The 26838-nt window shown below is 51.5% G+C and overlaps 3 protein-coding genes across 5 annotated transcripts in view; 2 read left to right on the forward strand and 1 right to left on the reverse strand.

The window, feature by feature from the left end:
- Positions 1 to 5496, forward strand: part of CHERP (calcium homeostasis endoplasmic reticulum protein) — a 19129-nt gene extending 13633 nt beyond the window's left edge. For both annotated transcript variants that reach the window (XM_065917499.1, XM_065917500.1), the window contains exons 11-17: positions 693 to 931; positions 1777 to 1910; positions 2536 to 2622; positions 2966 to 3109; positions 3192 to 3308; positions 3793 to 3887; positions 4155 to 5496. In XM_065917499.1, coding sequence (XP_065773571.1) covers positions 693 to 931; positions 1777 to 1910; positions 2536 to 2622; positions 2966 to 3109; positions 3192 to 3308; positions 3793 to 3887; positions 4155 to 4348 — 1010 coding nt within the window. In that variant the 3' untranslated portion in view covers positions 4349 to 5496. The remainder of the gene's footprint in view (positions 1 to 692; positions 932 to 1776; positions 1911 to 2535; positions 2623 to 2965; positions 3110 to 3191; positions 3309 to 3792; positions 3888 to 4154) is intronic.
- Positions 5466 to 26789, reverse strand: C1H19orf44 (chromosome 1 C19orf44 homolog). 2 transcript variants are annotated; one of them, XM_065917502.1, is made up of 8 exons: positions 26687 to 26789; positions 20422 to 21172; positions 18067 to 18379; positions 12597 to 12670; positions 11119 to 11536; positions 9295 to 9390; positions 7554 to 7720; positions 5850 to 6056 (listed from the first exon to the last, which is right to left on the reverse strand). In XM_065917502.1, the coding sequence occupies exons 2-8, from the start codon at positions 21169 to 21171 to the stop codon at positions 5985 to 5987; spliced, it is 1890 nt and encodes a 629-aa protein (XP_065773574.1). In that variant the 5' UTR covers position 21172; positions 26687 to 26789; the 3' UTR covers positions 5850 to 5984. The 2 variants fall into 2 exon arrangements, with proteins under 2 accessions (XP_065773573.1, XP_065773574.1); XM_065917501.1 differs by lacking the exon at positions 7554 to 7720 and having other exon boundaries at positions 5466 to 6056.
- Positions 22584 to 23096, forward strand: LOC136165455 (large ribosomal subunit protein uL11-like). Its single transcript, XM_065931906.1, has one exon. The coding sequence runs from the start codon at positions 22599 to 22601 to the stop codon at positions 23094 to 23096; it is 498 nt and encodes a 165-aa protein (XP_065787978.1). The 5' UTR covers positions 22584 to 22598.
- Positions 26790 to 26838: the final 49 nt, after the last annotated feature.

Genomic DNA, 26838 nt, shown 5'->3' on the forward strand with positions numbered 1-26838 from the left:
ACAGAGAAGCCCAGCCCAGGCCCTGAGGAAGGGGGAAGGTGAGGGCACCTGCCACACGTGGGCTGGCTGGTTCTGTGTCTTCTAAGAAATTTCGTTTCTACTCTGCTTCTGCCTGGATTTTCAAATCCATTCTTGACTGGAAATTGAGCTGAGAGACCAGTAGGTTTATTGCTTATGTGAAGTGTTCTAGGGCTGCTGTAACAGGGCCACAGGCTGGGTGCCTCCCACAGCAAGGAATTATCCACAGTTAGTTCTGGAGGCTGGAGCTCTGAGATCAGGGTGTCAGCTGGGTTGGTGTCTCTTGAGACCTCTCCTGGTGGCCCATAGATGGCAGACCTCTCCTTGTGTCTTCTTTGTGTGTTAATCTTCTCCTCATAAAGATACCAGTCAGTATTGGATCAGGGCCCACTCACAGGACCTCGGTTCCTCAGGATTAGGAGTGAATTTGCAGGGGAATTTGCACAGTTTGGGTCATAACATGGCTCTCTGAAGGGTATGTGATTTTCCTGTGGTTCCTTCTTTCACCTTTGAGGTCTGTTAGGTGCGGCTGTGTGTAGGACAGGCCACTGCCAGCCCCAGCTATTCCTCAGGGCTGAGAAGAAAGCAGTTAGAGCGAAGGTGCTGGGCAGGTCTGCTGGCACTGCCCAGCTCTTGACTTGCCAGCAGGCCTGAGTGCAGTTTCTGTTTTGCAGAAATGGGACCCCCGCACCACCACCCCGGCCACCGCATGCCTCACCCTGGGATCAACGAGCACCCGCCTTGGGGTGGGCCCCAGCACCCTGACTTCGGCCCTCCGCCCCATGGATTCAACGGGCAGCCCCCTCACATGCGGCGACAGGGCCCTCCGCACATCAACCATGACGACCCCAGCCTGGTCCCCAACGTGCCGTACTTCGACCTCCCTGCTGGACTGATGGCCCCCCTCGTGAAGGTAACGATGCCGAGCTGAGCCCCAGGCTTTGCCACATATGCTTGGTCTCCAGGTGGGAAGTTCGTGGGTAGGATCCATTTCCCCCTTGGCTACAAGACGTTGTTTCCCAGGCTCCTTTCCCCCTCGTTTCCTGCACTTCAGTGAACTTGACCAGTTTGTCATTAAGGGTGTGCCTAAGTTATTGACCCCACCTCACACGCGGCCGTGGGCAAGGCCCGTGTCCCTCTGCTCCTCTGAGCGTCTGTCCAGGGCTGCAGATTTGGTAACTGATAAGAGAAGGCTGGGCGTAGTGGGGGCGGTGCTCTTGGGCCCGGCCTTGGAAGCTGCCTTGTCCAGGGACTGAGGACAGGGGTTTCTCGAAAAGGAGCGGGCACCAATCAAGCAAGGCAGCAGAGGGTGTCGAAGGGAGCCAGGGCTCAGGGCGCTCTGGTCACGGCCCCTCCCTGAGAGTGGAGACAGGGCACACAGGGGCAGCGTGGAGAGCTAGAGGCTGAGGGCCAGCGGGGCTGCCCTTGGGGTGGGAGCTGGAGCAGGAGAGGGGCACAGAGCCGGGCCCCTGCGGTGGGCATCTGGGCCCGTGGAGTGTCTGGATAAACAGGGCCTGCGCATTTTTGGTAGAGAGAATCCTGTAGCTTTTTCTGGCTCCCATGGAGCCCTTGACCACCCCACTCAGGAACTGAATCATTGGTGTGGCTGAGCCCCCACAAGAGGATGGGGTTTCCCAAGAAGGGCTGCCTGAGGCACTCTGATGCCCAGGACAGCTGTCTGCTGCCCCACGGCTCCCCGGGTGGGATGGGCCTGGGGCGGCTGAGGCAGGGGGCAGTGACAGCGTGTTTTTGCTGCAGCTGGAAGACCACGAGTACAAGCCTCTGGATCCGAAGGACATCCGCCTCCCACCCCCCATGCCGCCCAGTGAGAGGCTGCTGGCGGCCGTGGAGGCCTTCTACAGCCCGCCCTCCCACGACAGGCCCCGGAACAGGTATGGTGCGCCCGGAGTCCAGCCGGGGCGCTGGCCACAGGAGGGAAGGCTGCTGTCCCCTCCCGGCCTATCCTCCCGAGTCTTACTTCACCAGAAACTCATAGCAGTCACACCTTCTTCCCTGGGGTGGTGTGAGGAATCGTGACTAGGCGGGCCCACTTCTCCCCCAGCTCGAGTGTCACACGTGTGGTGCCCTTGATAAAAAGCTTTTACCACACTAGACAAGACCTTCCCTGGGGAGGGTGTTTCAGAGACAGCCAGCTGCCGCCCTGGACCTCCCCCCGGTGATCTCGCTTCGGCGGAAACCCTGCCGTGTGGCAGGGCACAGGCCTGGCTGCTGACGTCAGGGTGCCTCAGCCCCCGTTACGGTAACCCGCAGGCCCTGCTCAGCTGTTCAGAGAAACCCCAGCCTGGAAAGGCAAGGAAGCCAGGCAGGGCTCGGGGAGCATCCTGGGGCCCTCGGCCTGGCTCCTTCTCCAAGGGGCAGCCGTTGAGGCGAGCCCCCAAGGGCTTTCCCTGCTGGGCCCTCGCCCAGGATCACGAGCGAGAGGGGCGGGCCTGTCAGGCAGGAGAAGGTCCCTGAGTGGGGAGACGGGCTCAGCCCTGGGACACCTGTGTCTTACAGCGAAGGCTGGGAGCAGAACGGTCTCTACGAGTTCTTCCGAGCAAAGATGCGGGCCCGGCGGAGGAAAGGCCAGGAGAAGAGGAACAGGTGAGAGCCGCGTACCCCGTGGGGAGCCGGTATCCACGGTCTTGTCCTGGGGCAGCCTGCAGCCAGCTCCCCTTGGCCTGCAGGCTCGCAGTGGTGTCACGCCCGAGGCGAGGGGCGGGGATGGGGGTCAGTTCTGGTCTTTGCCTGGGTCTTGGGTGAATCACCCTACAGTAAGGGTGCCGGGAGCCACTGCCCCCATGGCCAAGGTAACGTGGGACGCACCAGCACTGCTGTTGTCTGTAAGCCTGACGGGAGAGGGTGCATCCGCCCCCGCACTGGGCGCCTCTGGGTCCTCTAGGGCCGGGCTGGGGGTGTCTGCGGCTCACCAGGCCTCTCCCCGCAGTGGACCTTCACGGTCTCGGAGCAGATCCAAAAGCAGAGGGCGCTCCTCCTCGCGCTCCAACTCACGGTCCTCCAAGTCGTCCGGCTCCTACTCCAGGTCACGGTCCCGCTCCTGCTCCCGCTCTTACTCCCGCTCCAGATCCAGGTGAGCAGGGCTCTGCTGCTCAGGGTGCAATGCCCGGGCTCCTCGCTGCTCGTGCTGACCCTTCCCTCTCCCTGCCCCGCAGGAGCCGCAGCCGCTCCCGCTCCTCCCGAAGCCGCTCCCGCTCTCGCTCCCGCTCGAGGTCAAAGTCCTACTCCCCAGGAAGGAGGCACCGGTCGCGGTCCAGGAGCCCCACCCCGCCGTAAGATTTCTGTCTTAACTGTCCAATGACCTCTGGTAGCGCTGGAACCCTCTGATGCTTTGCTGTGAATGTTGACACGTGTCATTAGAAGACCCACCCTAGGTGGCCCGCGCCAAGGCGGCACCTGGGGGCCCCGGGCGCTCGCTAGCGCAGTGACGGTGGCATCGCGTCTCACTTCTCGCTTTTACCTCTGCGGTCACACTAAAGCCCAAGGCCAGGACTGTGCTCTGTTCTCTAACCGTTTGACGGGTTCAGTGAGGCCGGCCGTTGCCGCCAAGTGTGGGGCAGGGACTGGCATCTTAGGGGACCCCTTAACTGGCCGGCGAAGAGGATAAAGAAGGCGGCTAGAGACCGAAACGTGTGTCTGTGTGTCCGTTTCACGCTGGTGACCCTCCATAGAAGCCACATGCTGTAATATTCTAAGTTTTCATTCCAATAAATGTGTCCGCTCTTTTGTAAAAGACGTTACCTGTCTTAATTTTAGTTCCTCGGCTGGTCTGGGTTCTAATTCAGCACCTCCTATTCCGGACTCAAGGCTTGGGGAAGAGAACAAAGGACATCAGATGCTGGTGAAAATGGGTGAGCTTCCGGGGAGGCTAGAGTCTGCTCCGGGCACTTGGGGCGTGGGGGGCTGAGGCAGGCAGAGGACGTTCCCACCTGGAAGCAGAAACAGGAAGGGGAGCCTGCGGGGTTTCAGCGGTGCTTTCTGAGAGCGGTAGTGTTAGGTTTGTGAGCTGCATGTCCTGGAACTCCCTGTAGGCATTTCCACTGAGCTTCTCATCAGGGTAAGGGCACCACGCTTCGGGCTTCCCCTGGGTCGTAACCACTCATCCCTCTCTCCTTCAGGCTGGAGTGGATCCGGCGGCCTCGGCGTGAAAGAGCAAGGGATCCAGGACCCCATCAAGGGTGGGGACGTGCGGGACAAGTGGGACCAGTACAAGGGCGTGGGCGTGGCCCTGGACGACCCCTACGAGAACTACCGCAGGAACAAGAGCTACTCCTTCATCGCCCGCATGAAGGCCCGGGAGGAGTGCAAGTAGGCGGCGCGCAGAGCCACCCTGCTGGGCTCACTGCGGGAGGATGGCAGGGGCAGCCCAGCTCCTGCCCCGGCTCTGCCTTGGGGAGCGACAGAGGAGGAAGACAGACGCGGGTCTTGTGACCAGTGCCACGCTGGATGGTGCCGAAGGCCCAGGCCCCAGCCGCAAACCAGCTCTAACGTAGCAGCAGGCATCACGAGGAGGTGCCCAGCCCACACGGCCACAAGCTTATTTCCCCAGACAGTGAAGCAAGAGACACAAGATCCCTGGATAAAAACTCGCACCGTCTGAAGGCACGGCAGTCTCACTCTCCCCTCAGCCCGCGCCTCTGAAACCAGGGGGTGTGTGTGCAGGGGCCCTGCGCACGCACACCAGGCCAGGCGCTGGCACTGCTCACTCGTTAAAAATGGAAAAAAGCAAAACCTGATTTGCAGTTAAACGAGGTTTTCATTTTTATTCCAAGCGGTTTAGTTTTAGAAAAAAAGAATACTGATCTAGGCTGATCCCCAGTGAGATAATTTGAAACCTATTTCCTCTGAGACATACCAGCCCTTAATTCAGTTACTTTAGCTGCATAAGTTGAGGATTTTTTTTTTTCTTCTTTTCTTTGAACATTAGCCATTTGCTGTTACCTGCAGAAACAAAAAGTTCTGAGGAAACTCACCTGAGGCATCTTCAGGTCACCGAACGATGACGCCCTTGGAGAACTTGTACTCTTAGCGTCTCTACTTGTGTTTTTCACTGAGAGGAACCCCACACCAGCACGTGTGAGACGGCCCGTTCTCATCCAGAGTGTGGGGCGCGAGCCCGGCCCTGCCTCCTACTCTCTCACCACCTCCTTCACCGGTCCCCGCCCGCCCCCAGAGGTGGGAAGGCCAGAGGGAGCCGCCCTCCTCGGCATCCACGGGCAGCTTGGTGCGGTGCCGTTCATTTGTACAGAAACTTTTTTGGAAAATTCTTTTCAATAAGATGCAAAATTCTCTCCAACTTTTCAACCTGATAGGATAAACTCTTTGATTTTTGTTCTAGATTTCCTGTAGCTGTGAATTGTTCAAACCTGTCTGATTCAGGATAAAATGTAAACATGTGTTGTTAACAATTTATTGTGGATTTCACTGTTTTGCCTTCAAATAAAGACCTTTTTTTAAAGAACTTTTTCTCTGCACATTTAAATCAGAAGCGTGCTCAGGCTGAAGAGGGCTGGGAGGCGCATCCTGAGTGCAGACTGTCTGAATCGTGGAGTTGGGTTGGAGCTCTGCCTGGGTATTTCACGGGGGTCCCCAGCGTGGATGCATGGCCCTGCTCCCTTGTTAGTCAGGGGGGCTCCTCACCCCCACCGTCTACTGAGCCCCTGAGAAGCCAGCACCTGCCCCAGTGGAGCCACTCCACGTGGCATCACATGGCACGCTGGCATCTCCCCGTCCTGCGCGTGTGGTGACAGGCTCCACCTGGGTTCCACTTCACTGGCCTGTGCTGTCCTCTCCAACGACAGGCATGCCGACGAAACGGGGGCTACTCGGCTGGAAATGACTGGAGCGCCCCCACCCACCGAATGCCCCCGGGGTCTCAGGGGTGAGTGTCACGACCGGCGTATGGGACCAGCTTCTGAGATCCTCGGGTCCATCTCCCCTCCTGGCATTCATAGCTCCTTCTTCACCTCCTCCAGGGCCTCCTCCATGGTCAGCAGGGCGGGCCTGTGTCGTCTGATGTACTGCGGGGCAGAGGACACACACGGAAGCCGTCACCACTGCTGCCTCCGTGCGCGGAGGCTCTGGGTCCTGCGGATGGCACCTGTCTCCAGGGGCTAAGAGGAAGAGTGATGGCATGCCGGGGGCAATGTCGTGGAAACAAGAGGAGGGCTGAACACAGGCAGGCACCCTGCAAGGGGCGAGCCCCGACTGGAAGGGGAGAGGGGCAGGGCTACCCGGCTGCCCTCAGAGGATACAGGCCGGGGAGAAGGGCTGGGGTACCCCCTCCTCAGGGTGTGGGGCTGGAGCACAGCAGGCCACCAGCCACTCGGGGGCGACAGGCAGAAGGAATCAGATCGCTTCAGCTTGCATTCAGCTCGCACACGTCCAACAGCAGAACAAGTGCAAGGACCCCTCGGGGATGCCATCAGCCAAGTCCAGAACACGGGAAAGTGTCGACAGCCTGTTTTCTTCCAACCGGTAAACTTTAAGGAACAAGAGGTGGGGAAGGGGGCTGGCCTGTGAGCAGCGGTTCTCAGAGTGGGTCCCCAGTGGGTCCATGGGAGGAACACCCACTCCCAGGCCCACCCTAGCACCAAGGCAAAGCCGGTGGTCAGGCCTTCAGGGGACTCACACTGCTCAGGGCTGCAAACCCCTGCTATATAGGTTAGGAGTCTAAAAAAATACTGAGCAAACTTAATGTAGGACTCTGGATACATGTGAAAAAAATAGGAAACATACACCTTTTATGAGATGAGTGGAAATCTGAACACTGGACATCTAATAATGATAACTGGAAAGTCAGTTTGGTTTTGATATTACAGTGGCATTGTGATTATTATTTTTAAGTCCTTCTTAAGAAATACATACTAAAATATTTGTAACTGAAATGCTAAAAATCACCACGCATAACAATTCATATAGTACGATGCCATTTCTATAAAGAAACACCTATCACATTATATTTAATACTACACCTATTCTATATATTTTATATATTGTATAGAATATGTGACATAATATTGTACACATGCTTAACAGTTTATATTTTACATAGGAGAAATCTAAAGAATATATATCAAGTTGGTAATAATTATCTCTGAAATTATGGAGAACTTTGTAAGTAACAGATCTCCAACAGAATTTTTATAAAATAATGTTTTTGTCATCGGACAAAAAATGAATTTTGGAGGAGAAAATAACGTGATGAGTGTGATATCCCCGGAGCACCAGCCCCCAGACTGGCGGCCCTCAGGAAGGGTCTGTGGAGGGGCAGGGCCCTCACCCAGGAGAAGGGCACCTTGGTCTGATGTCACACAGCACCCCTGCCCCAGCCCTGGTCACGGCCAAGGACAGAAAGGGGCTCCTTCGGCCAGGACCGAAGGGGGCTGGGGCCCCAGCATTCCCAGCATCCCAGTTTGAGCCCCGGAGGCCCCCTGCCCTCTCCCCCATGGAAGTGGGAGCCCCGAAAGCCCCCTGCCCTCTCTTCGCCATGGAAGTGGGAGCAGCGCCGTGGTCACCTCTTTGGTTTCCTCCAGGGTGTGGTAGTGGAATGAGTCTCCATCCAGGGAGCGCAGGAGGGACGCGTGCAGGTGCCGGCTGGCCTCGATGAACTGCTGCGTCAGGCTCAGCTGCTGCTTCAGCATATCGTTGAGTGCGAACACGGCTGGGCTATATGCAGTCAGGGCTGCCACCCCGGCTTCGGGTCAGTTGTTGGCCCCAGCCCCCAGCCCTCACCGCACCCCCTGGGCAGCCCTGTACCCCCACCCCTCGGCTGTGGCAGGATGCCCTCTGCAGGTACTGCTCCCTCCAGAAGCAGCAGCGGCCTCGCCTCGTTATGTGCCTTTCTACTCAGTGGTAGATGAACTGCGGTCTCTGACCTGTGTGTGCGTCTCACACACTCGGCCCCCAGGCACCACCGGAAGCCTCAACCTCGGTGTCCAACACGAGGGAGGAAGGCCAGGACGTGGCTCTCCAGGCAGTGCAGCCTCATGGTGTGGCTCTAACTCTCCTGAATTGTACACTTCAAAATAAGGAAGAGGGGAAATTTTACACTACGTCTGTTTAAACATGTGGGGCTTCCTGGTGGCCCAGCAGTAAAGAATCCACCTGCAATGCAGGAGACGGGTTCTATCCCTGGGTTGCCAAGATCCCCTGAAGGAGGCACAGCAACCCACTCCAGTATTCTTGCCTGGAGAACTCCATGGACAGAGGAGCCTGGCGGGCTGCAGTCCACAGGGCTGCAGAGTCAGACACGAGTGAAGCAACTGAGCAGGCACCCATGCATGTTTAGACACGTAATTAAAATAATTTAAAATGCAATTAAAATAAAATTCCTAGGGACTTCTCTAATGGTCCAGTGGTTAGGGCTCCAAGCTTCCACTGCAGAGGGCACGGGTTTGATCCCTGGTGAGGAAACTAAGATCCCACATGCCACATGGCATGGCCAAAAAAATTTTTTTTAATATTTATATAAAATTTTAACAAAATAAAAGTTCAATTAAAAATAACTGCAATGGTTAAAAATGATCATTACTAAAAAATGATCATTACTAAGACTATACTCATGGAAAAGTCACTGAGGTCAATATTATGTTTAAAAAAAGGATGAGGGTTTTTTTAAAGATATAAACATTTCACTTATGACGAATATATTTTAGCATCTTCATCTTCTAAAAATGGTAAGAAAAAGAACAGGCTCCAGAGGACCCCTGGCCTCTCTCATGTGAGCATCAGTGGCCCCATGGGGACTGGCACAGACTGGGTCTCCTACAGTGACTGTCACCTCTTCACTGGCGCCTTCCTCTCACCCCAGGCTTGGCGGGGGCCTCCCCAAGGCCCCGTGACTCCTCCACACTCAGCAAGGAGGCAGGGGCCGTGTCCACGGGACTGGGCCCCTCAGTACTGGCTGAGTGCCTTCTGGAGGAAACCAGCTATGGAATCTGGAGAGAAAGGCTCAGAGGGAACACACAGAGATGGCCCTGTCGGGGCGGAAGGCTCGCGAGTGTCCCTGCTAACCCTCCTGTTTTCTCCAACACGGGGGTCCTACTGCAAGACAGACAAGGTTCTGGGACACTCAGTCTGTCGTCTGGGAGCCCAGAAACTGTGGCAGTTACCTGTGGCTGTGACCATCCCCACCAACAGATTCTCCAAACCCAGCACCCTAGGAGTGGCCGTACACCTCCAAGGGTGGACGTGAAACTGCAGGTAAAATGTGTCCGCTTCACCTAAAGGGACCCACAAGGTGAGCTGGGCTGTTACCTTCTATGGCATCTGCGCTGATGACATGGCTGGCGATGGGTGCTGGGTCCACGTAGGCACCTCCTAAGGCTGGTCCGATGGCTGCCACGCCGGCCGCTGCTCCAGACACAGGAGGAGAGGTGAGTGGGCAGGGTCCAGAGCAATGACTTTCTCATAAACAGGTAAGATGCTGAAATAGGCTATGTGAGTCTGTCTTCTTCTCTTTCTGAATGTGATGGCCACTCTCCTTGCTTTTTTTAATCATTCCGCTTCTTAAAGTTTCCCCAAACCTGCCTCCATCTTTCTGGTAAGTTCTCCTTGTTCAATACACAGGTCAGGTGAGCTGGCTGAAGCAGTCACTCAGCTCAGGGCAGCTGCCCTTCCCTGGATGGGCCCTCCTCTGACAGCCATTTGTGAGCTTCAGATGTTCCCTGGGCTCTTAACAGGCTGATTTATTTACGCTGCCTTTTTTCTCCTTCCTTTTGATGTCAGGCCTAATCTAGGAAATCAGCACCACGAAAGCATGTCTAAATTGCCAAGAAAGAAACAGACGTGCGCCCATTTGCTGCCCAAAGGCTCTGTTGTCAGAAAGGCAGCAGGACGACATGGGGAGGGACTCGGAGGTTTCTGAGTCACAGAGCCAGGGTTTAAAATCCTCTTGAACACCTTCCAGTGATTCTACTGGGCCCATCTGACTGACCTGCCTTCCTGAGAAACAGAACACTCACACCCCTTGGCCAGGTGCAAGGTCTGGACAGAAATATCATGAAGCCCCCAGATTCAAATGAGCAGATCAAGCAAGAACATGCAGGGATTTCCCTGATGGTCCAGTGGTTAAGAATCCACCTTCCAAGGCAGGTTCAGTCCCTGGTCCAGGAACTGTTCCCATGTGCCATGGGGCAACTAAGCCTGAGTGCTACAACTAGAGAAGAACCCACCTGCCTCAATGAAGAGCCCATGCACTGCAACAAGGACCCAGCACAGCCAAAATAAATAAATAAACTTTGAAAAGCAGGAATCGCACCCCAGTGCACAGTCCGGGAAGAAGCTCTGTCTGCATCGTGGGTGTTGTCTAGACCAGGGGTCCCCAACCTTTCTGGCATCAGGGACTGGTTTTGTAGAAGACAATTTTTCCACCAACTAGGGTGGGGGTGGTGATGCAGGGGACAGTTTGGGGATGACTCAGGCGCATTACATTTGTTATGCTGCCGCTGATCGAACGGGAGGCAGAGCTCAGGCGGTAATGCAAGTGATGGGGAGCAGCTGTAAATACAGAAGATGCTTCGCTCACCCACCGCTCACCCGCTCCCCTCCTGCTGTACAACCAGGTTCCTAACAGACCACAGACCTGTAGTGGTCTGTGGCCTGGAGGCTGGGGACCCCTGGTCTTGACGAGAAAAAGGAGCAGCACGTGTATGCATGCAAAGTTGCGATCCCAGAGCATCTGAGGATGTGCTGTCCTGGAAGGCGGTCCCTGTCACACCTGATGTTTCGGGTGGGGACGCTCTCTGGTGGGGCCTTCCTGGCCACTGCAGGGTGTGAGCAGCGGCCCAGCCTCCACCCGGAGACAGTCAGTCACCCACCCTTGCGATGTCCCCTGGGGCCAGGATCGGCTCCACTGACAACCACTGCTTTAGTCTTTGGTTTGAAACATTTCAGTGTTTTGAAGCTTGGGAGACAGTGGGTAATACCCAGGGAGCTCCCCTTTTCTGTGGAAGAGGAAACAGGGGGCTGAGGTCCCACCAGCTGGCTGATGACAGCCCAGACCTCCTGGTCCGGGGGCTCCTGCCGATCACTGCCTCGGGCCTGCCCCTCCCTCCTCCAACCCTCAGGCCACGTCCTTACCCTCAGCCCACTGGTAGGTGAAGGCGGGGTCGGGTGTCTGCACGGCAGTCTCCTTCACCACGACTCTTGGGACACCCCTGGCCCGCTTCTTCCGTGACTTGGGACTTGAGGGAGGGAGGTCTGACTTCAGACTTGCAGAAAATTCAGACTGAGTGGCCAGTGTCCCGTTGGGAGACTCCTCTGAACAGGCCATTGACTCAGATGCTGTGGGACTGGGGGATTTTTCAAAATCTTCTGAGTAAGTCAAGCTCCCCGCGCTGGCCACAGGTTCCAGAGACGTCGGCCCCGGGCAACAAATGCCCTGGGGCCCAGGGGACGAGGCCGACGGCTCACTCAGGTGCTCAGAGATCTCGCTCTCAGAGCGGGGATCTCCTGCCCAGGGCCTTCCACTGGCTGCCTTGCCCCCCTGACCTTCTTCCTAAAATGAAGGATGGCAGAGGTCACTGGAAAGTATTTTCGAATGAGCAACACAATCAAAATACCACTGCATTAGAAGTGAAGGCACCCCGGGGACCCAGCAGGTGAGGATCTACACAGTCCTTTCTAGATTTGGGCAGGAGAAGTATTGCGAGCAGGATTCTTGAAACCCTTCAGCACGAAGCTGCTTCACTTAACACTGACAGTGTGAGCATGTGTTAGCAGCAGGTGGGTGAAATGTGTTGTGTCATAATTATGTTTTATTAAAACCTGTGCTGGGACTTCCCTGGTGTTCCAGTGGTTAAGAATCTGCATTTCCATTGGAAGGGGCACTGATTCGAACCCTGGTTGGGGAACCCTGGTGGGGGAACCCTGGTGCGGTAACCCTGGTGGATCCCGCATGTCACTCCTGAATGCTGCATGGCGCTGATGGTGAAGTGGTTACCAATACAGCAAGAATCACCATGGGGCGCTGGAACAAATACAGGTCAGTGCAGGAAGTGCTGTGGGGAGGCTGAAGTGGGACCTGCTCTAATCATCTGATACGTTAAATAACTCCTCTCTTATCACCTGAAATCGGGATCTCTGCACATCGACACTGACATTCAAAACACAAATACTCTCTGCACTGGGGGCCACGCTGTGCTCTCTGGGACACTGAGCAGCATCTCTGGCCACCGCCTACTTGAGGCCAGCAGCACCCAGCACCACAGTTATGACCACAGTGTCGCCAGACATCGCCAAGTGTTCCCAGGTGAGAACTGCTGACCTAAATGAAGCATCACTGTTGCAAACCGTTCCACGTAAAGATCTAAAGTGAAAAATCAACTGAGAGACTCCCCTGGTGGCCCAGTGACTAAGACTCCAAGCTCCCAATTCAGGGGGCCCGGGTTCAATCCCTGGTTGGGAAACTAAGATCCCACATGCTACAACTAAAGAGTCCCACCGTGAAGACAGAACATCCTGCATGCCGCTACTAAGACCCGGCCCTGCCAGAGTAGTAAGATAAATAAATAAATCTTTTTTTTTAAAGAAACAAAAAATTGGTTCACTGTACTTACTTTCCATTCCAAGTCTGATTTCTCACTGACAGCTGGAGCCAGATCATCCAGGGATAAAATGTTTATTCTAAAATCTGTAATTAAAAATGTAACATGGCAATATTTACTCATTCACTCCACAGGTATTGACCATCCTGTTGAAGGAACCGGGCTAAGAGCTAGGGATGGGAAGATGCAAAAGCATGCAGTCCTTGCCCTCAGAAAGCTAGCCGGGGCATCTGAGCACTTTTTCTTTAAAGGACGAGGTAGTAAGTATTAATAGTCTGGGCTTTTTCAGGCTAGTCTGTCTCTCTCACCATTGTTCAGCTCTGCCCTTGTGATGAGAAAGCCACCAAGGACCGTGTGTAAACAAGTGAGTGTGGCTGGGTCCCAATAAAACTTTACTTATAGAAACAGGAAGAGCTTCCCTGGTGGTCCAGTGGTTAAGAATACACCTTGCAATGCAGGGGATGCAGGTTCGATCCCTGGCCAGGGAGCTAAGATCCAAAAAGTAATGGTTGTGGTGGTTTAGTCGCCCAGTTGTGTCTGACTCTTTTGACCCCCAAGGACTATAGCCCATCAGGCTCCTCTAGCCATGGGATTCTCCAGGCAAGAATACTGGAGTGGGTTGCCACTTCCTTCTTCGGGAAGATCTGAAAAATAGAGAAGCAAGGAAAAAAAGAAAAACAGGCCAGAAGCTTCCCAGCCCCTGGCCTACACAGAGCGGCTCACAATGCAAAGAGGGAAGCACCGTGGTAAGTGTGCTTGAGGTAGGAGGGGTGGGCCCTCTGCTGGGAGAGTGGCACCGCATCCTAGGTTCTCATTTAAAGCAAGTTAAGGGCACGGGGTGGGGGTCTTTCCTGGGGGCTCAGATGATAAACAATCTGTCTGCAGTGCAGGAGACCCAGGTTCAATCCCTGGGTCGGGAAGATCCCCTGGAGGAGGGCATGGCAACCCACTCCGGTATTCTTGTCTAGAGAATTACATGGACAGAGGAGCCTGGCGGGCTACAAAGGATTGGGGTCGCCCACCTCCCAGAATATTGGAAATAAAAGCAAAAATAAAACAAATGGGACCTAATTAAACTTAAAAGCTTTTGCAAAGGAAACAAAGGAAACTATAAGATGAAAAGACAGCCCTCAGATTGGGAGAAAATAATAGCAAATGAAGCAACAGACAAAGGATTAATCTCAAAAATACACAAGCAACTCCTGCAGCTCAATTCCAGAAAAATAAATGACCCAATCAAAAAATGGGCCAAAGAACTAAACAGACATTTCTCCAAAGAAGACATACAGATGGCTAACAAACACATGAAAAGATGCTCAACATCACTCATTATCAGAGAAATGCAAATCAAAACCACAATGAGGTACCATTACACGCCAGTCAGGATGGCTGCTATCCAAAAGTCTACAAGCAATAAATGCTGGAGAGGGTGTGGAGAAAAGGGAACCCTCTTACACTGTTGGTAGGAATGCAAACTAGTACAGCCGCTATGGAGAACAGTGTGGAGATTTCTTTAAAAACTGGAAATAGAACTGCCATATGACCCAGCAATCCCACTTCTGGGCATACACACTGAGGAAACCAGATCTGAAAGAGACACGTGCACCCCAATGTTCATCGCAGCACTGTTTATAATAGCCAGGACATGGAAGCAACCTAGATGCCCATCAGCAGACGAATGGATAAGGAAGCTATGGTACATATACACCATGGAATACTACTCAGCCATTAAAAAGAATTAATTTGAATCAGTTCTAATGAGATGGATGAAACTGGAGCCCATTATACAGAGTGAGGTGAGCCAGAAAGATAAAGAACATTACAGCATACTAACACATATATATGGAATTTAGAAAGATGGTAACAATAACCCTATATGCAAAACAGAAAGAGACACAGATGTACAGAACAGACTTTTGGACTCTGTGGGAGAAGGCGAGGGTGGGATGTTTCGAGAGAACAGCATCGAAACATGTATATTATCTAGGGTGAAACAGATCACCAGCCCAGGTTGGATGAATGAGACAAGTGCTCGGGCCTGGTGCACTGGGAAGACCCAGAGGGATCGGATAGAGAGGGAGGTGGGAGGGGGGATCGGGATGGGGAACACATGTAAATCCATGGCTGATTCATGTCAATATATGACAAAACCCACTACAATATTGTAAAGTAATTAGCCTCCAACTAATAAAAATAAATGGGAAAAAAAAAAAAAAGAATTGGGGTCGCAAAGAATTGGACAGGACTGAGTGACTCACACTTTCACTTTCGTTTCAAGCTCAGGAGAACTGCCCCTTTGTGGTGCCAGCTAGCCAGCTGCCAACGCCTGAAAGCCATGGGTGCAGGTTACTAGAAGAGGAAGGCTTCACGTAGTTCCAGTGCCCCATCAACAAGTGGGCCTGCTCTTCCCTGGGAGGAGGAAGGCTGATGGGCAGTCAGGGTCAGGAGCAACTCCACCACATGGCTCATTTCATGACTGAAGCACAGAGGCTGTGTGTGTGTGATGCAAGGGGGACGGGGATGTCCCCTCTGTGGGGCCTCAAAACCCAAGCAGGTACATGATCCAACCCCGGCTGAGTTGGGTGGACACTTGGTGGGGCCTCCAAGGTGTCTTAGGAAGGGGCTTCTACGGAGAGCACCATGGAAGGGGCTTCCATGGAGCAGCCTGGCTGGGCTGGAGGGATGAGTCTCCCGGAGGAGGCAGGATGTGACCCGCAATTCCAGGAACAGACAGGGGACAGTCAGCGGAAGCAGCTGGAGCAGCGCCCACCACACAGGAGGCACAGAGCTGGGGGTGAACGGGAGATGGAAGACTGAGCGGCTCACTCTTTCTGGAAAGGTCAGCTGAGTGCAATCCCAAACGCCAGGCCGCCCCAGCAACGTAAGACCGAAATGAAAGCCCAGCTCATCACATCAGTGCTGAGGGCTCAGCCCGCCTTTGAGCTCCTCCAACACTGCCAGTTGCCAGCATGTCTGTGTTCACAGACAAGCCTCTGAACTAAGCCATCGTGGCCGGCTTGGGCCAAGGCACCGCAGGACACCGTGGACTGGCAACGTCACTGTCATGTCGGACAACCCCACCTCTCACAGGCTTCCTGTGCGGGAGGCCCTTCTTCCCACGCAGGAGGCACTCCAGTGCACTAGCTCACTGTCGTAGCTCCGCCACATTACAGACGAGGAAACTGAGACACCGAGAGCCTGAGGTCGTGTGGCCAGAAGGCAGCAGAGCAGGGGTGCCACCCCACAGAGTGTGTGCTAGTCACTCAGTCTTATCCGACTCTTGGCGACCCCAAGGACTGCAGCCCGCCAGGCTCCTCTGTCCATGGAATTCTGGCAAGAATACTAGAGCAGGTTGCCATTCCCTTCTCCAGGGGATCTTCCCGACCCAGGGATCAAACATGGGTCTCCCACATCACAGGCAGGTTCTTTATGGTCTGAGACACCAGGGAAGCCCCCACCCCAGGTGGGCTGGACCCCCAAACTCAGACTTGTCCTCACCACTCCTTGCTGCCTCCCTCTCTCGAAGCTGCATCTGGAGGGGAAGGTGGGGTCTGGACACGGAGGGGGCCCCTCCCAGCCAGCAGCGGGGGTGAGGGGCAGCCTGGAGGGGGGTCAGGGAGGGCCAGAACCCAGGCCTGGCCTTCCTGTCGGCTGCCACGTCGGCCAAGCCTGACTCTCACAGGCTTCCTGTGCAGGTACGCCCGCCTTCTCACCCACACCACAGGGCTAGCCAGGACACCCATCACCACCTCCTCGGGGCTGAAGACCTGGGCCAACCGCAGTGAGGTGCCACATGGCATCCGGCAGAGGGTGGCCCCCGAGGGGGCTCCAAGGGGGCTTTCTCGCACCCTCAAGCCCATCCCCCTGCACAGGGAGGGGTCTTTGGCTGGCTGTGCCTCTCCTCCCTGCCCCTACATCATGGTGCCTTAGCATCTCGGATTTTTTTTGGGGGGGGGGGCGCAGGGACACACCATGCAGCCTGTGGGATCTTAGTTCCCTGACCAGGGACTGAACCTGTGACCCTGCAGTGAAAGTGCAGAGTCTTAACGACTGGACCCCAAGGAAGTCCCGCATCTTGAATATCTTCAGTTGCAGGAATCTGAGACACAGAAGGGGCTGCAGAAGGACTCCCTGACCTCCTACAAAGCAGGTCGTAAGACCCTCAGGTAAGACTCACCTTCCCTTTACCTGGGGGATAGGAGCATGCTTATGTCCTAGATGGGGGGAGCTGAACCACCCCCACTAGCAGGTTTTGTTACATCTTCCCTCATCTATTGCTATCCTTCTATCACATTCTCCCAGGACTCTCCACTGCTTATCACACCTAGCAGGAGGCATCACCATTTCTTTACATTTTCATTTCCTTATGAAGTCTCCTGGGTCACATAAAACTTATATGAAATACTTACTGAATCTCAGAATGCTTTTCTCCTGTTAACCTGTCTTTGGTTACAGAGCACCAGCCAAGAACTTAAAAGGACACAGGGGAAAAGCTAATTTTCCTCCCCTACCACTGATTCACAGGCTAAAGATCATTCTAGCACCTGGGACCTGGGGGCAGGGGACGGGCAAGTTTGCATGTTTGTCATCATGCTCCTGACACCATCACGTCTGGCACCTGCTGGCAAACAGCAGGCACTCAATCCAGTTATTTAACTGGGTTTTGATGGTAAGGAAACCACAGAGGGGAGAAATTCATGTTGGCTGCCCATCTTTTCTTTCTGCTCTTTTCTTAAAAACATACAGTATTAAAACTCATGTTGGGGACTTCCCTGATGGTCCAGTGGTTAAGAATCCGCCTTCTCGGCTATACCCCAATACAACATAAAAATTTTTTCTTTTTTAAAAAGAAAAGATCTGGGGAGTTCATTAAGGAGAAGAAGAAAAAAAAAAAAAAAAAGAATCCACCCTGGCTTCCAGTGCAGGGGATGCGGGTTCGATCCCTGGTCAGGGAACGAAGACCCTGGCCACCGCTACGATGACCCAGCACAGCCAAAAATAAAAAGTAAACAAGTACATAAAAAATCATGTTGAATGATGGTGAAACAACAAAAATGTCTGTGACTGCTTAGAGGTTGGTTTCGTTTTCTGCATTTAAAAAGGAAAGGAAGCACACTGCTCTTTTACAACAAGGAAAACTTTCTCTCATATGAGGCTCTAGGAGGATTTGCTTTCGCTCTGTCACTGGGCAGGGTCACTAAATGAAGACTTTAAAGATAGAACGGGGACTTCCCTGGTGGTCCAGTGGTTAAGACTGCGTTTCAGACACATGGATGCAGGGGGTCAGGAACTAAGAGCCCCCATGCCCCAAGGGGAGAAAGAAATCTGACTTGGCCCCTCAACCTAAGAAAGAGGGTGTGGAAAAGCTGAGAGTGCCTTGTACCCCTCGTGATAATACCCTGTGACCAACACGCTGGGGACCCTAAAGGTGGTCTCGCCCTCCCTGCCCAGGGTGACAACTCTGCACAGGGATGAGGGCTACCGTTCAGACTGTCATTGGTGGCTTCTGAGGGAGGCTCCTCCTGGGGCCCAGGCTCGCTCCTTCTCAGGGAGGATGAGAGCTCGTCGTCCCCCGCAGTCGAAGGTGCTGACTCCGGAAAGGCACCAGGGATGGAAAGCGACACCGTGTGGGAGGCAGATGTGTGCATCTGTGGGGAGCGAGTTCTCAAGCCAGCACCGCGAAGGGTCCCATCTGCTGACCGTGAGGTTGACAGCCATGAAGTGGGGAAGGGCTTTGAGCTGGGAAGATCCTTGATGGGCTGTGAAAGGGCCCTGGGTGGAGTTGGGATTTCATCCTACGTGGGCGGAAACAAAAGAAGGGAAATTAACCAAACATATGCTAAGTCCTGATCAAGCGACATTGGGGTTGGTGGACAGTGTGAGACCTCAGGATGACCGTTAACTGCTCTCTGCCCCTTTCTCTCTTCTCCCCTCAGCTTCCATAGACAACATTTAGGCAAGAGAATCCTGGGATTAGAAATACTCAGAAGTGTTGCTTGGCTTTCAAATCGTGTCTGACTCTTTGCAAGCCCAGGGACTGTAGCCTACCGGCCTCCTCAGTTCATGGGATTTCCCAGGCAAGAATGCTGGAGTGGGCTGCCACTTCCTTCTCCAGGGGATCTTCCTGACCCAGGGATTGAACCCACGATGCCTGCTTGACTGGAGAAAGAAGTGGTGACCCACTCCAGTATTCTTGCCTGGGAAATCCCATAGACAGAGTGGCTTGGTGAGCGACAGTCCACAGGGGTTGCAAAGAGTCAGACAAACTTAGTCACAAGAGTAACTAAGCAAAATTGGCCAAAGTACCTCTTTTGTAATTTCCCTTAATAACAAGTGTTGGTGAAGATGTGGAGAAATTGGGACCCTCATACACTGCTGATGGGTATGTAAAACAGTGCAGCCACTGTGGGAGACAGTTTGTCTCTTCCTCAATTAGGTACACACAGACTTACTATAGGACACAACAGCTCTGCTCCTAGGAAAAACCCAAAGAATAGAAAACTTGGACTCAAACAGATACTTGTAACACTATTCACAATTGCCAAAAGGTAGAAACATCCCAGATGTCCATCAGTGGATGAGTGGATAAACACAATGTGGTCCATCCACACAATGGAATATTACTCAGCCATAAAAAGGAATGAAGCATTGACGCATGCTACAACGTGAGTGAACCCCAAAAGCATCATGCTAAGGGAAAGAAACTGGACACAAAAGGTCACAGGTTGTATGATTCCACTAGAGAAATGTCCAGAACAGGCAAACCCACGGAGACAGAAAGCAGATTAGTGGTTATTAGGGTCTGGAAGACAGGGAAACAGGGAGTGATTACTTGGTGCACGTGTCCATGCTAAATCACTTCAGTCATGTCAACTCTTTGTGACCCTATGGACTGTAGCCCACCAGGCTCCTCTGTCCACAACATTCTCCAGGCAGGAATACTGGAGTGGGCTGCCCTGCCCTCCTCCAGGGTATCTTCCCGACCCAGGGATCAAACCTGCATCTCCTGTGACTCCTGCATTGTAGGCAGATTCTTTACCACTGAGCCAACAGGGAAGACTGATAGTAATCAGTAACGGTTTACTTTTGGGGAGGATGGAAATGTTTTGGAATGAAACAGGTGGCAGTTATACAACATTGTTGAATGTACTAAATGCCACTGAATTGTTCATTTATAATAGGTTAATTTTAGGTTATAGGAATTGCACCTCAAGTTAAAAAAAAAATGGAAATGGAGCCTTCCCAAGTTAGTGATTCCCATATGGTACAACCAGCAAGCGGGCAGTGATCACGGCTGGGGTTGGATCAGTCATACAAAGTGCCATCCTGTGGGGTAGACAGTTACCAGCTCCACATAATGCAAAACTACCTGACGTGTCCGAAATCCAGTCCCTTACAGAGCAGACCAGGAGTGGGTCCCCGTGATTGGCTGAAACCCAACCCTTCCTCATCCAACACTCTCTCAAGTAGCTTATGGGTGATGGCGCTCATCAAAAGACTCTAGTGCTATGACATAAAGGTACAAATGCAAAGTTTTAACACAAGCACAAAATATATAAGTGCAAAATGCAGGGATGTCCCTGGTGGTCCAGTGGTTAAGAATCCACCTTGCAATGCAGGGTATGGATGCAGGTTCGATTCCTGGTTGGGGAATTAAGATCCCACATGCCACAGAGTAACTTGTGTTGCCAACTACTGAGCCCAAGAGCTACGGAGCCGTGTGCTGGAACTAGAGTCCCCGCACCACAAGGGAAGATCCCACATGCCACAACTAAGACCTGATGCAGCCAAATAAATAAATAAAAAATTAAAATGGATAAGTACAGGCAAACCTTACCAAGGCTAGTTTTGTTTGTTCTTTTCCACTGGCTTTGGTGCTGGTGAAACCCTGATTGGTGGGTGTTTCTTTTTCCCTGGAAGATTCTATCAAGCTCCCTAGCAACTCTTTCATTTCCTCTTCATCACTGTCTGGAGAATCCAGTGTTCTAGGGGGTTGTCTCTCCTTGGGTCTTTCAGCATCCCTCTCCTTCCCAGCCTGGGCTTCCACAGGTATCTTTTCCACCCCTGCTTCTCTCTTCTTTAGAAACCTACTGGCCTTCCCACTTGGCATGCCTGTCTCAGGGACAGGAATTTCAAGGGCCTGTTCCGGGGAGGGTCGTCCTGAGTTCTGTGAAGAAAGGTCAGCCGTCCTCCTGGGGCGAGTTCCCTCTGCTCTGCTAGGGAGCCAGTCCTCGGGTTCCGCATCTGACGGACCCATCCGCACCTTTCGATTCCTGATCTTGCTCTCTATCTGAGCCAGCTTCGTGAGCGCCGCGTTGGCCCTGACCTTGGAGGCAGTGGTTGACGGTCTACTTGAAGAGCGCCAGGGCTCAGTTCCCAGGACAGCGTTGTCTTTCGGCAGGAAGTGTTTTCCACCCAGAGTCTGGTTTCTTTTTAAAAATCTGCTGGAACCGGGTGCTATTTTGGTAAGACTTCTACTGATACCAGAGTTCCGCATGTCCTCCATCTTTGAGTCTTCTAAGGAAATATCACTGAGGTCGCCAAAGATGTCATGCACAGGACGGCTGGGTTTTCTTATCAAAGCCATTCTAGGGAGTAAAGACAGAAAACTTAAGAATCAGAACATCTGATGTTCATACTGCCAGTTAAGATCTCTCAACACCTCCCGACACTTGGGAGAGACTACATCCCCTTTTACCATCTGGCCAGAGCTGCCCCTCCAAGCCTGATGACCACCATGAAAATAAGACACCTGGGACTTCCCTGGTGGTACAGTGGATAAGAATCCGCCTGCCAGTGCAGGGGACACAGGTTCGATCCCTGGTCCAGGAAGATTCCAGATGCCACAGAGTAACTAAGCCCGAGCACCACAAGTTCTGAAGCCTGTGTGCCTTAGAGTGTGTGCTCCACAAGAGAAGCCACCCCAGTGAGAAGCCCATACACCGCAACAAAGAGTAGGCCCCGCTTGCCGCAACTAGAGAAAGCCCTGGAGCAGCAACTAAGATCCAGGGCAGCCAAAAAATAAATTAAAAATATATAAATAAGACACCTGGTATGTTACCGCTGAATTACCCTTCAGGCCAGGTATTAAGTGGCACATGTTACATATTAAAGACAAAAGCCGGCGATTCTCAGGCCCCAGCAGGATGCCCGGTACTCCACTCAGAACTGCAGTATCTCATTGAACCCTCACTCAACTCTGTGAGTGGGTTATTGTCATCCCTCTCTCACAGAGGAGAGAAAGGAAATGAAGGCTCCAGCAGGTTAGGTCCTGATCAGTGAGTTGTTATTGTTGTTCAGTTGCTAAGTCGTTTCTGTTTCTTTGAGACCCCATGGACTGCAGCACGCCAGGCTTCCCTGTTCTTCATTGTTACCCAGTTTACTCAAACTCATGTCCACTGAGTCAGTGATGCCATCCAACCACCTCATCCTCTGTCGCCCCCTTCTCCTGCCCTCAATCTTTCCCAGCATCAGGGTCTTTTCCAGTGAGTCATCTCTTCGCATCAGGTGGCAAAAGTATTAGAGTTTCACCATCAGTTCTTCCAATGAATACTCAGGGTTGATTTCCTTTAAGATTGACTGATTTGATCTCCTTGCAGTCCAAGGGACTCTCAAGAGTCTTCTCTAGCACCACAGTTCAAAAGCATCACCTCTTTGGCACTCAGCCTTCTTTATGGTCCAACTCTCACATCTGTATGTGACTACTGGAAAAACCATAGCTTTGGCTCTATGGCCAGTGAGTAGTAGAGCCAAATTCAGAGCTTAGGCTGATTCCAAAGATCTCACTCACCCCCAGAGTTCTTTACTGTCTCTCCAGCTGCCCCACTTCAACTCCGAGTCAGTCCTACTCCCCAGTGGCACCCCAAGTCCAGTCTCCTCCTTTATCCAATTGTCCTCAGTTCTCTCAAAAAAAAAGAGCTGTTGAGCTTTTGGCTTTCAGCTCAGAGGAGGCCAAGTTGCAACTTTCTTCGGTCATCCCGAATCCAGGTTCATCCGACACCAGCCGCCTCCACCATGCTGCCTAAGTTCGACCCCAACGAGATCAAAATTGCGTACCTGAGGTGCACCAGTGGGGAGGTCGGTGCCACGTCGGCCCTGGCCCCCAAGATCGGCCCCCTGGGTCTGTCTCCAAAAAAGGTCAGTGATGACATCACCAAGGCAACTGGTGATTGGAAGGGTCTGAGGACTATAGTGAAACTGACCATTCAGAACAGACAAGCCCAGATTGAGGCGGCACCTTCTGCTTTTGCCCTGATCATCAAAGCCCTCAAGGAACCACCGAAGGACAGAAAGAAGCAGAAAAACATTAAGCACAGTGGAAACATCACTTTTGATGAGATCGTTGACATTGCCCGGCAGATGTGGCATCGGTCTCTAGCTAGAGAACTTTCTGGAACCATTAAAGTGATCCTGGGGACAGCCCAGTCTGTGGGCTGCGATGTTGATGGCCGCCACCCTTATGACATCATAAATGATATTAACAGTGGTGTGGTGGAGTGCCAAGCTAGTTAAGAATGGCAAAGGAAAAAGAAAAAGGATTATTTGACAACCAAAAAAAGAAAAAAGAGCTGCTGAGAGCCTGCCCTGGTAGTCCAGTGGTTAAGACTCGACACTCCCAATGCAGGAGGCCCGGGTTCAACCCCTGGTCAAGGAACTAAGATCCTGCATGCCACACAGTGAGGCTAAGTAAATAAAAATAGTTTTAAAAATTGGCTGTACTATTTTTTTAAGTTGTTTTTGAAATTCAGTCTATATGTTTAATGAGCTCCCAAGAAGTCTTATTTTACTTAGTATAAGAACCAGTGCCCTGGGAGCAGGACTAGGGACTTTGGACAGACAGGCCGCCCTCTCCTCCCATCCTGCACAATATGTCAGCCGTGTGTTGTGCGTGTGTGCTAGTGTACATTTTTCTGGGGAGAAGGGCCTGAGTTTTCATCATATTCTCAGAGTTCTTGTGTACCCCTGAAAGAATATGAACAATCCATTGAAAGATTTACCAAGGTTTCAAAAGATTTTAAAGACTTGGGGAAAAAATGGCATGGGTGGGTGTCTGCTGCAGGCCCTTTAGTGAAGAACGTGGCAATGGCCATGAAAATGTGAAATGCACAGAACCATGACCCCACAATTCCACATCTGGGAATTTACCTACAATTATATTCTCAAAGTCACATAGAGATGTCCAAGGAATGTCTTGGCAGCATTATTTGTACTGATCAGAAACACAGGCCCAGTGAGGTCCAGACAACCACAGGCACACAATGGAATATTAGGCAGCCATTAAAGGAAGGGAGAAAAATCTGTGTGCATAACATCTCCAGCATAATGGTCTGTGAGGCAGAAAAGACGAGCTGTAGAACCATGCCTCAGCTCCATATTGTTTGAATGGTGGGACTTGCCTGGTGGTCCACTGGTTAAGACTTTGTGCTTCTAACGCAGAGGGCACAGGTTCAACCCCTGATTAGAGAACTAAAATCCCACATCCTGAACAGTGCAGCCAAAAAAAAAGAAAAATACTGTTTGAATGTTCTATCAAGACTGTATCTGTTACTTTTATTAAAAAACAAAAAAGTAATGTGAGACCCAAAAAAGCCTTTTCCCCCCTCTCTATCCACTTGGAAAACTACTTTATTAGGATTATCAGAATAAATAGAGGACAGTCAGTTATTTGAATTTCAGATAAACAGCAAATAATTTTTAAAAATTAAGTATGACCCAAATATTTTAAGGTAAAATGTTCTGAACATTTTATACTAAAAAGCATTGTTCCAAATATCTTTATATTAAAAAATTATGTTTATCTGCAATTGAAATTCAACTGGGTGTCCAGTATTCTGAGTTGTTAAACTTGGCAACTCTACATCTTATACACCTTTTAAAGCTGAGTTCAAATATTTTGTGCAAGGCAAAGCATTTAACCCAGTCCCGAAGATTCTGGACAAGAATGAATTATTTTTATTATCTCACTGTCTGTTTCTCTGATGAGTGTGCTTGCTTTCTTATTCCCATTTTAACAATTCATATACTAAGAGTACCCAACATAGGCCTGACCACAGGGGTCAGTGAATGGAAAACCACACAGAATTCCTAGTGGGAGTGACCCTGGTCAGGTTACTTAACCACTCTGTGCCTCAGTTTGCTCATCTGTAAAAAGGGAATAACAGGATTTCTGTGTTCCTCATAGGAATCCCGTGTTCAGTATGGGGCACAGAATAAGCACACAAGAAAATTTAGATAGCTGTCATGATGGTATTGGGAGGGCTTCCCAAGTGGCTCAGTGGTAAGAATCTGCCTACCAATGCAGGAGATGCGACTTCAACCCCTGGGTGGGGAAGATCCTTTGGAGAAGGAAACGGCATCCCACTCCAGTATTCTGCCTGGGAAGTCCTACGGACAAAGGAGCCTGACAGGCTACAGTCCGTGGGGTCGGGAAAGAGTCGGACACGATTTAGTAACTAAACAAAACAATAACAATGACAGTATTTGGACTACCTGCATAACGGGCTAACTTTTAGCTGCAGGGACATGGTGAAGGGGAAGTGGAAAGCACTGGAACAACATCAACAGCTATCTCTGTGAATATTTTTGTAGTTAAGGCTCCAGGCCATTCCATGCTGGTCAGAGGGCAAGCCTGACCCCCAGGGCAGGTTTTCTGGCATCTAGTTCTTCTGAAAGGTTTAAAATAAATAAACTATTAAGAAAAAACTGTTTTTTTAAGGAGGGGGGAATTTCTCTGGTGGCATAGTGGTTAGGATTCCAGGGGGTGGGTTTCAGTCCCCGATCCGGGAAGTGATATCCTGCAAGCCCCATAGATCAGCCAAAAAAAAGAATTTAAAAAAAAAATTAATGTTAAAATTTCATGTTATGTACACTTTACCACAACTAAAATAGATATGTATTTTTAATTAAAATTTTTTTTATTGAAGTATAGTTGATTTACAATATTGTGTTAGCTTCAGAAATGTATTTTTTTGTAAAGTGATTGGCCTCCAACTAATAAAATAATATTTAAAAAAAAAAAAAAAAAAAAAAAAAAAGAAATGTATTTTTTTTGTAAAAACACATTGTAAACTCACAGTTAAAAATAAACCAATAGGCAAAATATATGAACTGATATTTCACAAAAAAAATACACAAATGGCCAATAAGCATGTAATAAGATACTCAACATCATCCATGAGGGGAATTCAAATCAAAGCCACTATGAGATCCCACTTCACACCCACTAGAGAGACCTGTAAACAAAAGTACAGCAAAGAACACGTGGTTGGTGAGGATGTGAAGATATTAGAACCTTCATACCCCTTGGAGGAGACTGTAAAACGATGCAACTGCCAACTTGGAAAACAGTCTGGTAGGTCCTCAAAAAGTTAAACATAGTTACCATAGGACCCAGCAATTTCAATCCCGTTCAGCCCAAGATAACCGAAATGTAACAGTTCTTATTCATAATACACAAAAAGTGGCAACAACCCAAACAGCCATTAACTAGTGAATGGATGAGAACTATTCAGTAATAAAAAAGAACAAATAATGATACACACAACATGCACACGTGTCAAACACACCACACTAAGTGAAAATACCATATGATGCAAAAAACCACACACCCTATTATTCCAGTTACAAGGACTGCCCGGAAAAGGCAAGTCCATAAACTCACAAAGCCCATCGGTGGTTGCCTGGGACTGCGGGTGGTAGCAGGGATGGAGAGATACACTTGGGGTGACCCACAAATTCGAAAGCTGGATGGCGGTGATGTTTGCACCATTTGGTAAATTTTTAGTAAAATAACGGAATTGTAAGCCTAAAAGGGGTGAATTGTACCGTATGCAGATGAGTTATCAATAAAGCTGTTAAAAAATAAACCAATTTTTGAAAATAAGGGCGCCCCTCAGACCAGCGGGTTGTTCCCCAAGGCCTGGAGCGACCCACATTGGACCATCTCTCCAGTGCCCCTCAGACGGCGAAACTGAGGCTTGAGGCCCCTGAACCGCCCTCCTGCTGCCCAACCTACTCAGCTCCGGAGCGCGGCCCGTTTCCCTCAAATCCTCTCCCGACCCCAGGCATCAAAGCCCGGCCACCGCCCAGTCAACCCCGCCAACCTCCTCCCGCGAAGTCCTTCCGCGGAGGCTGCCGCCGCTCACGGTGGAACACTCGTGCCAAGAGGGGACCGTTGCCCTCGGCAACGGCGCCAGGGCAAAAGAGACTACATCTCCCGGGTCACCCCGCGCCCTGAAGACCAATAGCACTCCAG

This window comes from Muntiacus reevesi, chromosome 1 (assembly GCF_963930625.1).
Source record: "Muntiacus reevesi chromosome 1, mMunRee1.1, whole genome shotgun sequence".
NCBI classification, from domain to species: Eukaryota; Metazoa; Chordata; class Mammalia; order Artiodactyla; family Cervidae; genus Muntiacus; species Muntiacus reevesi.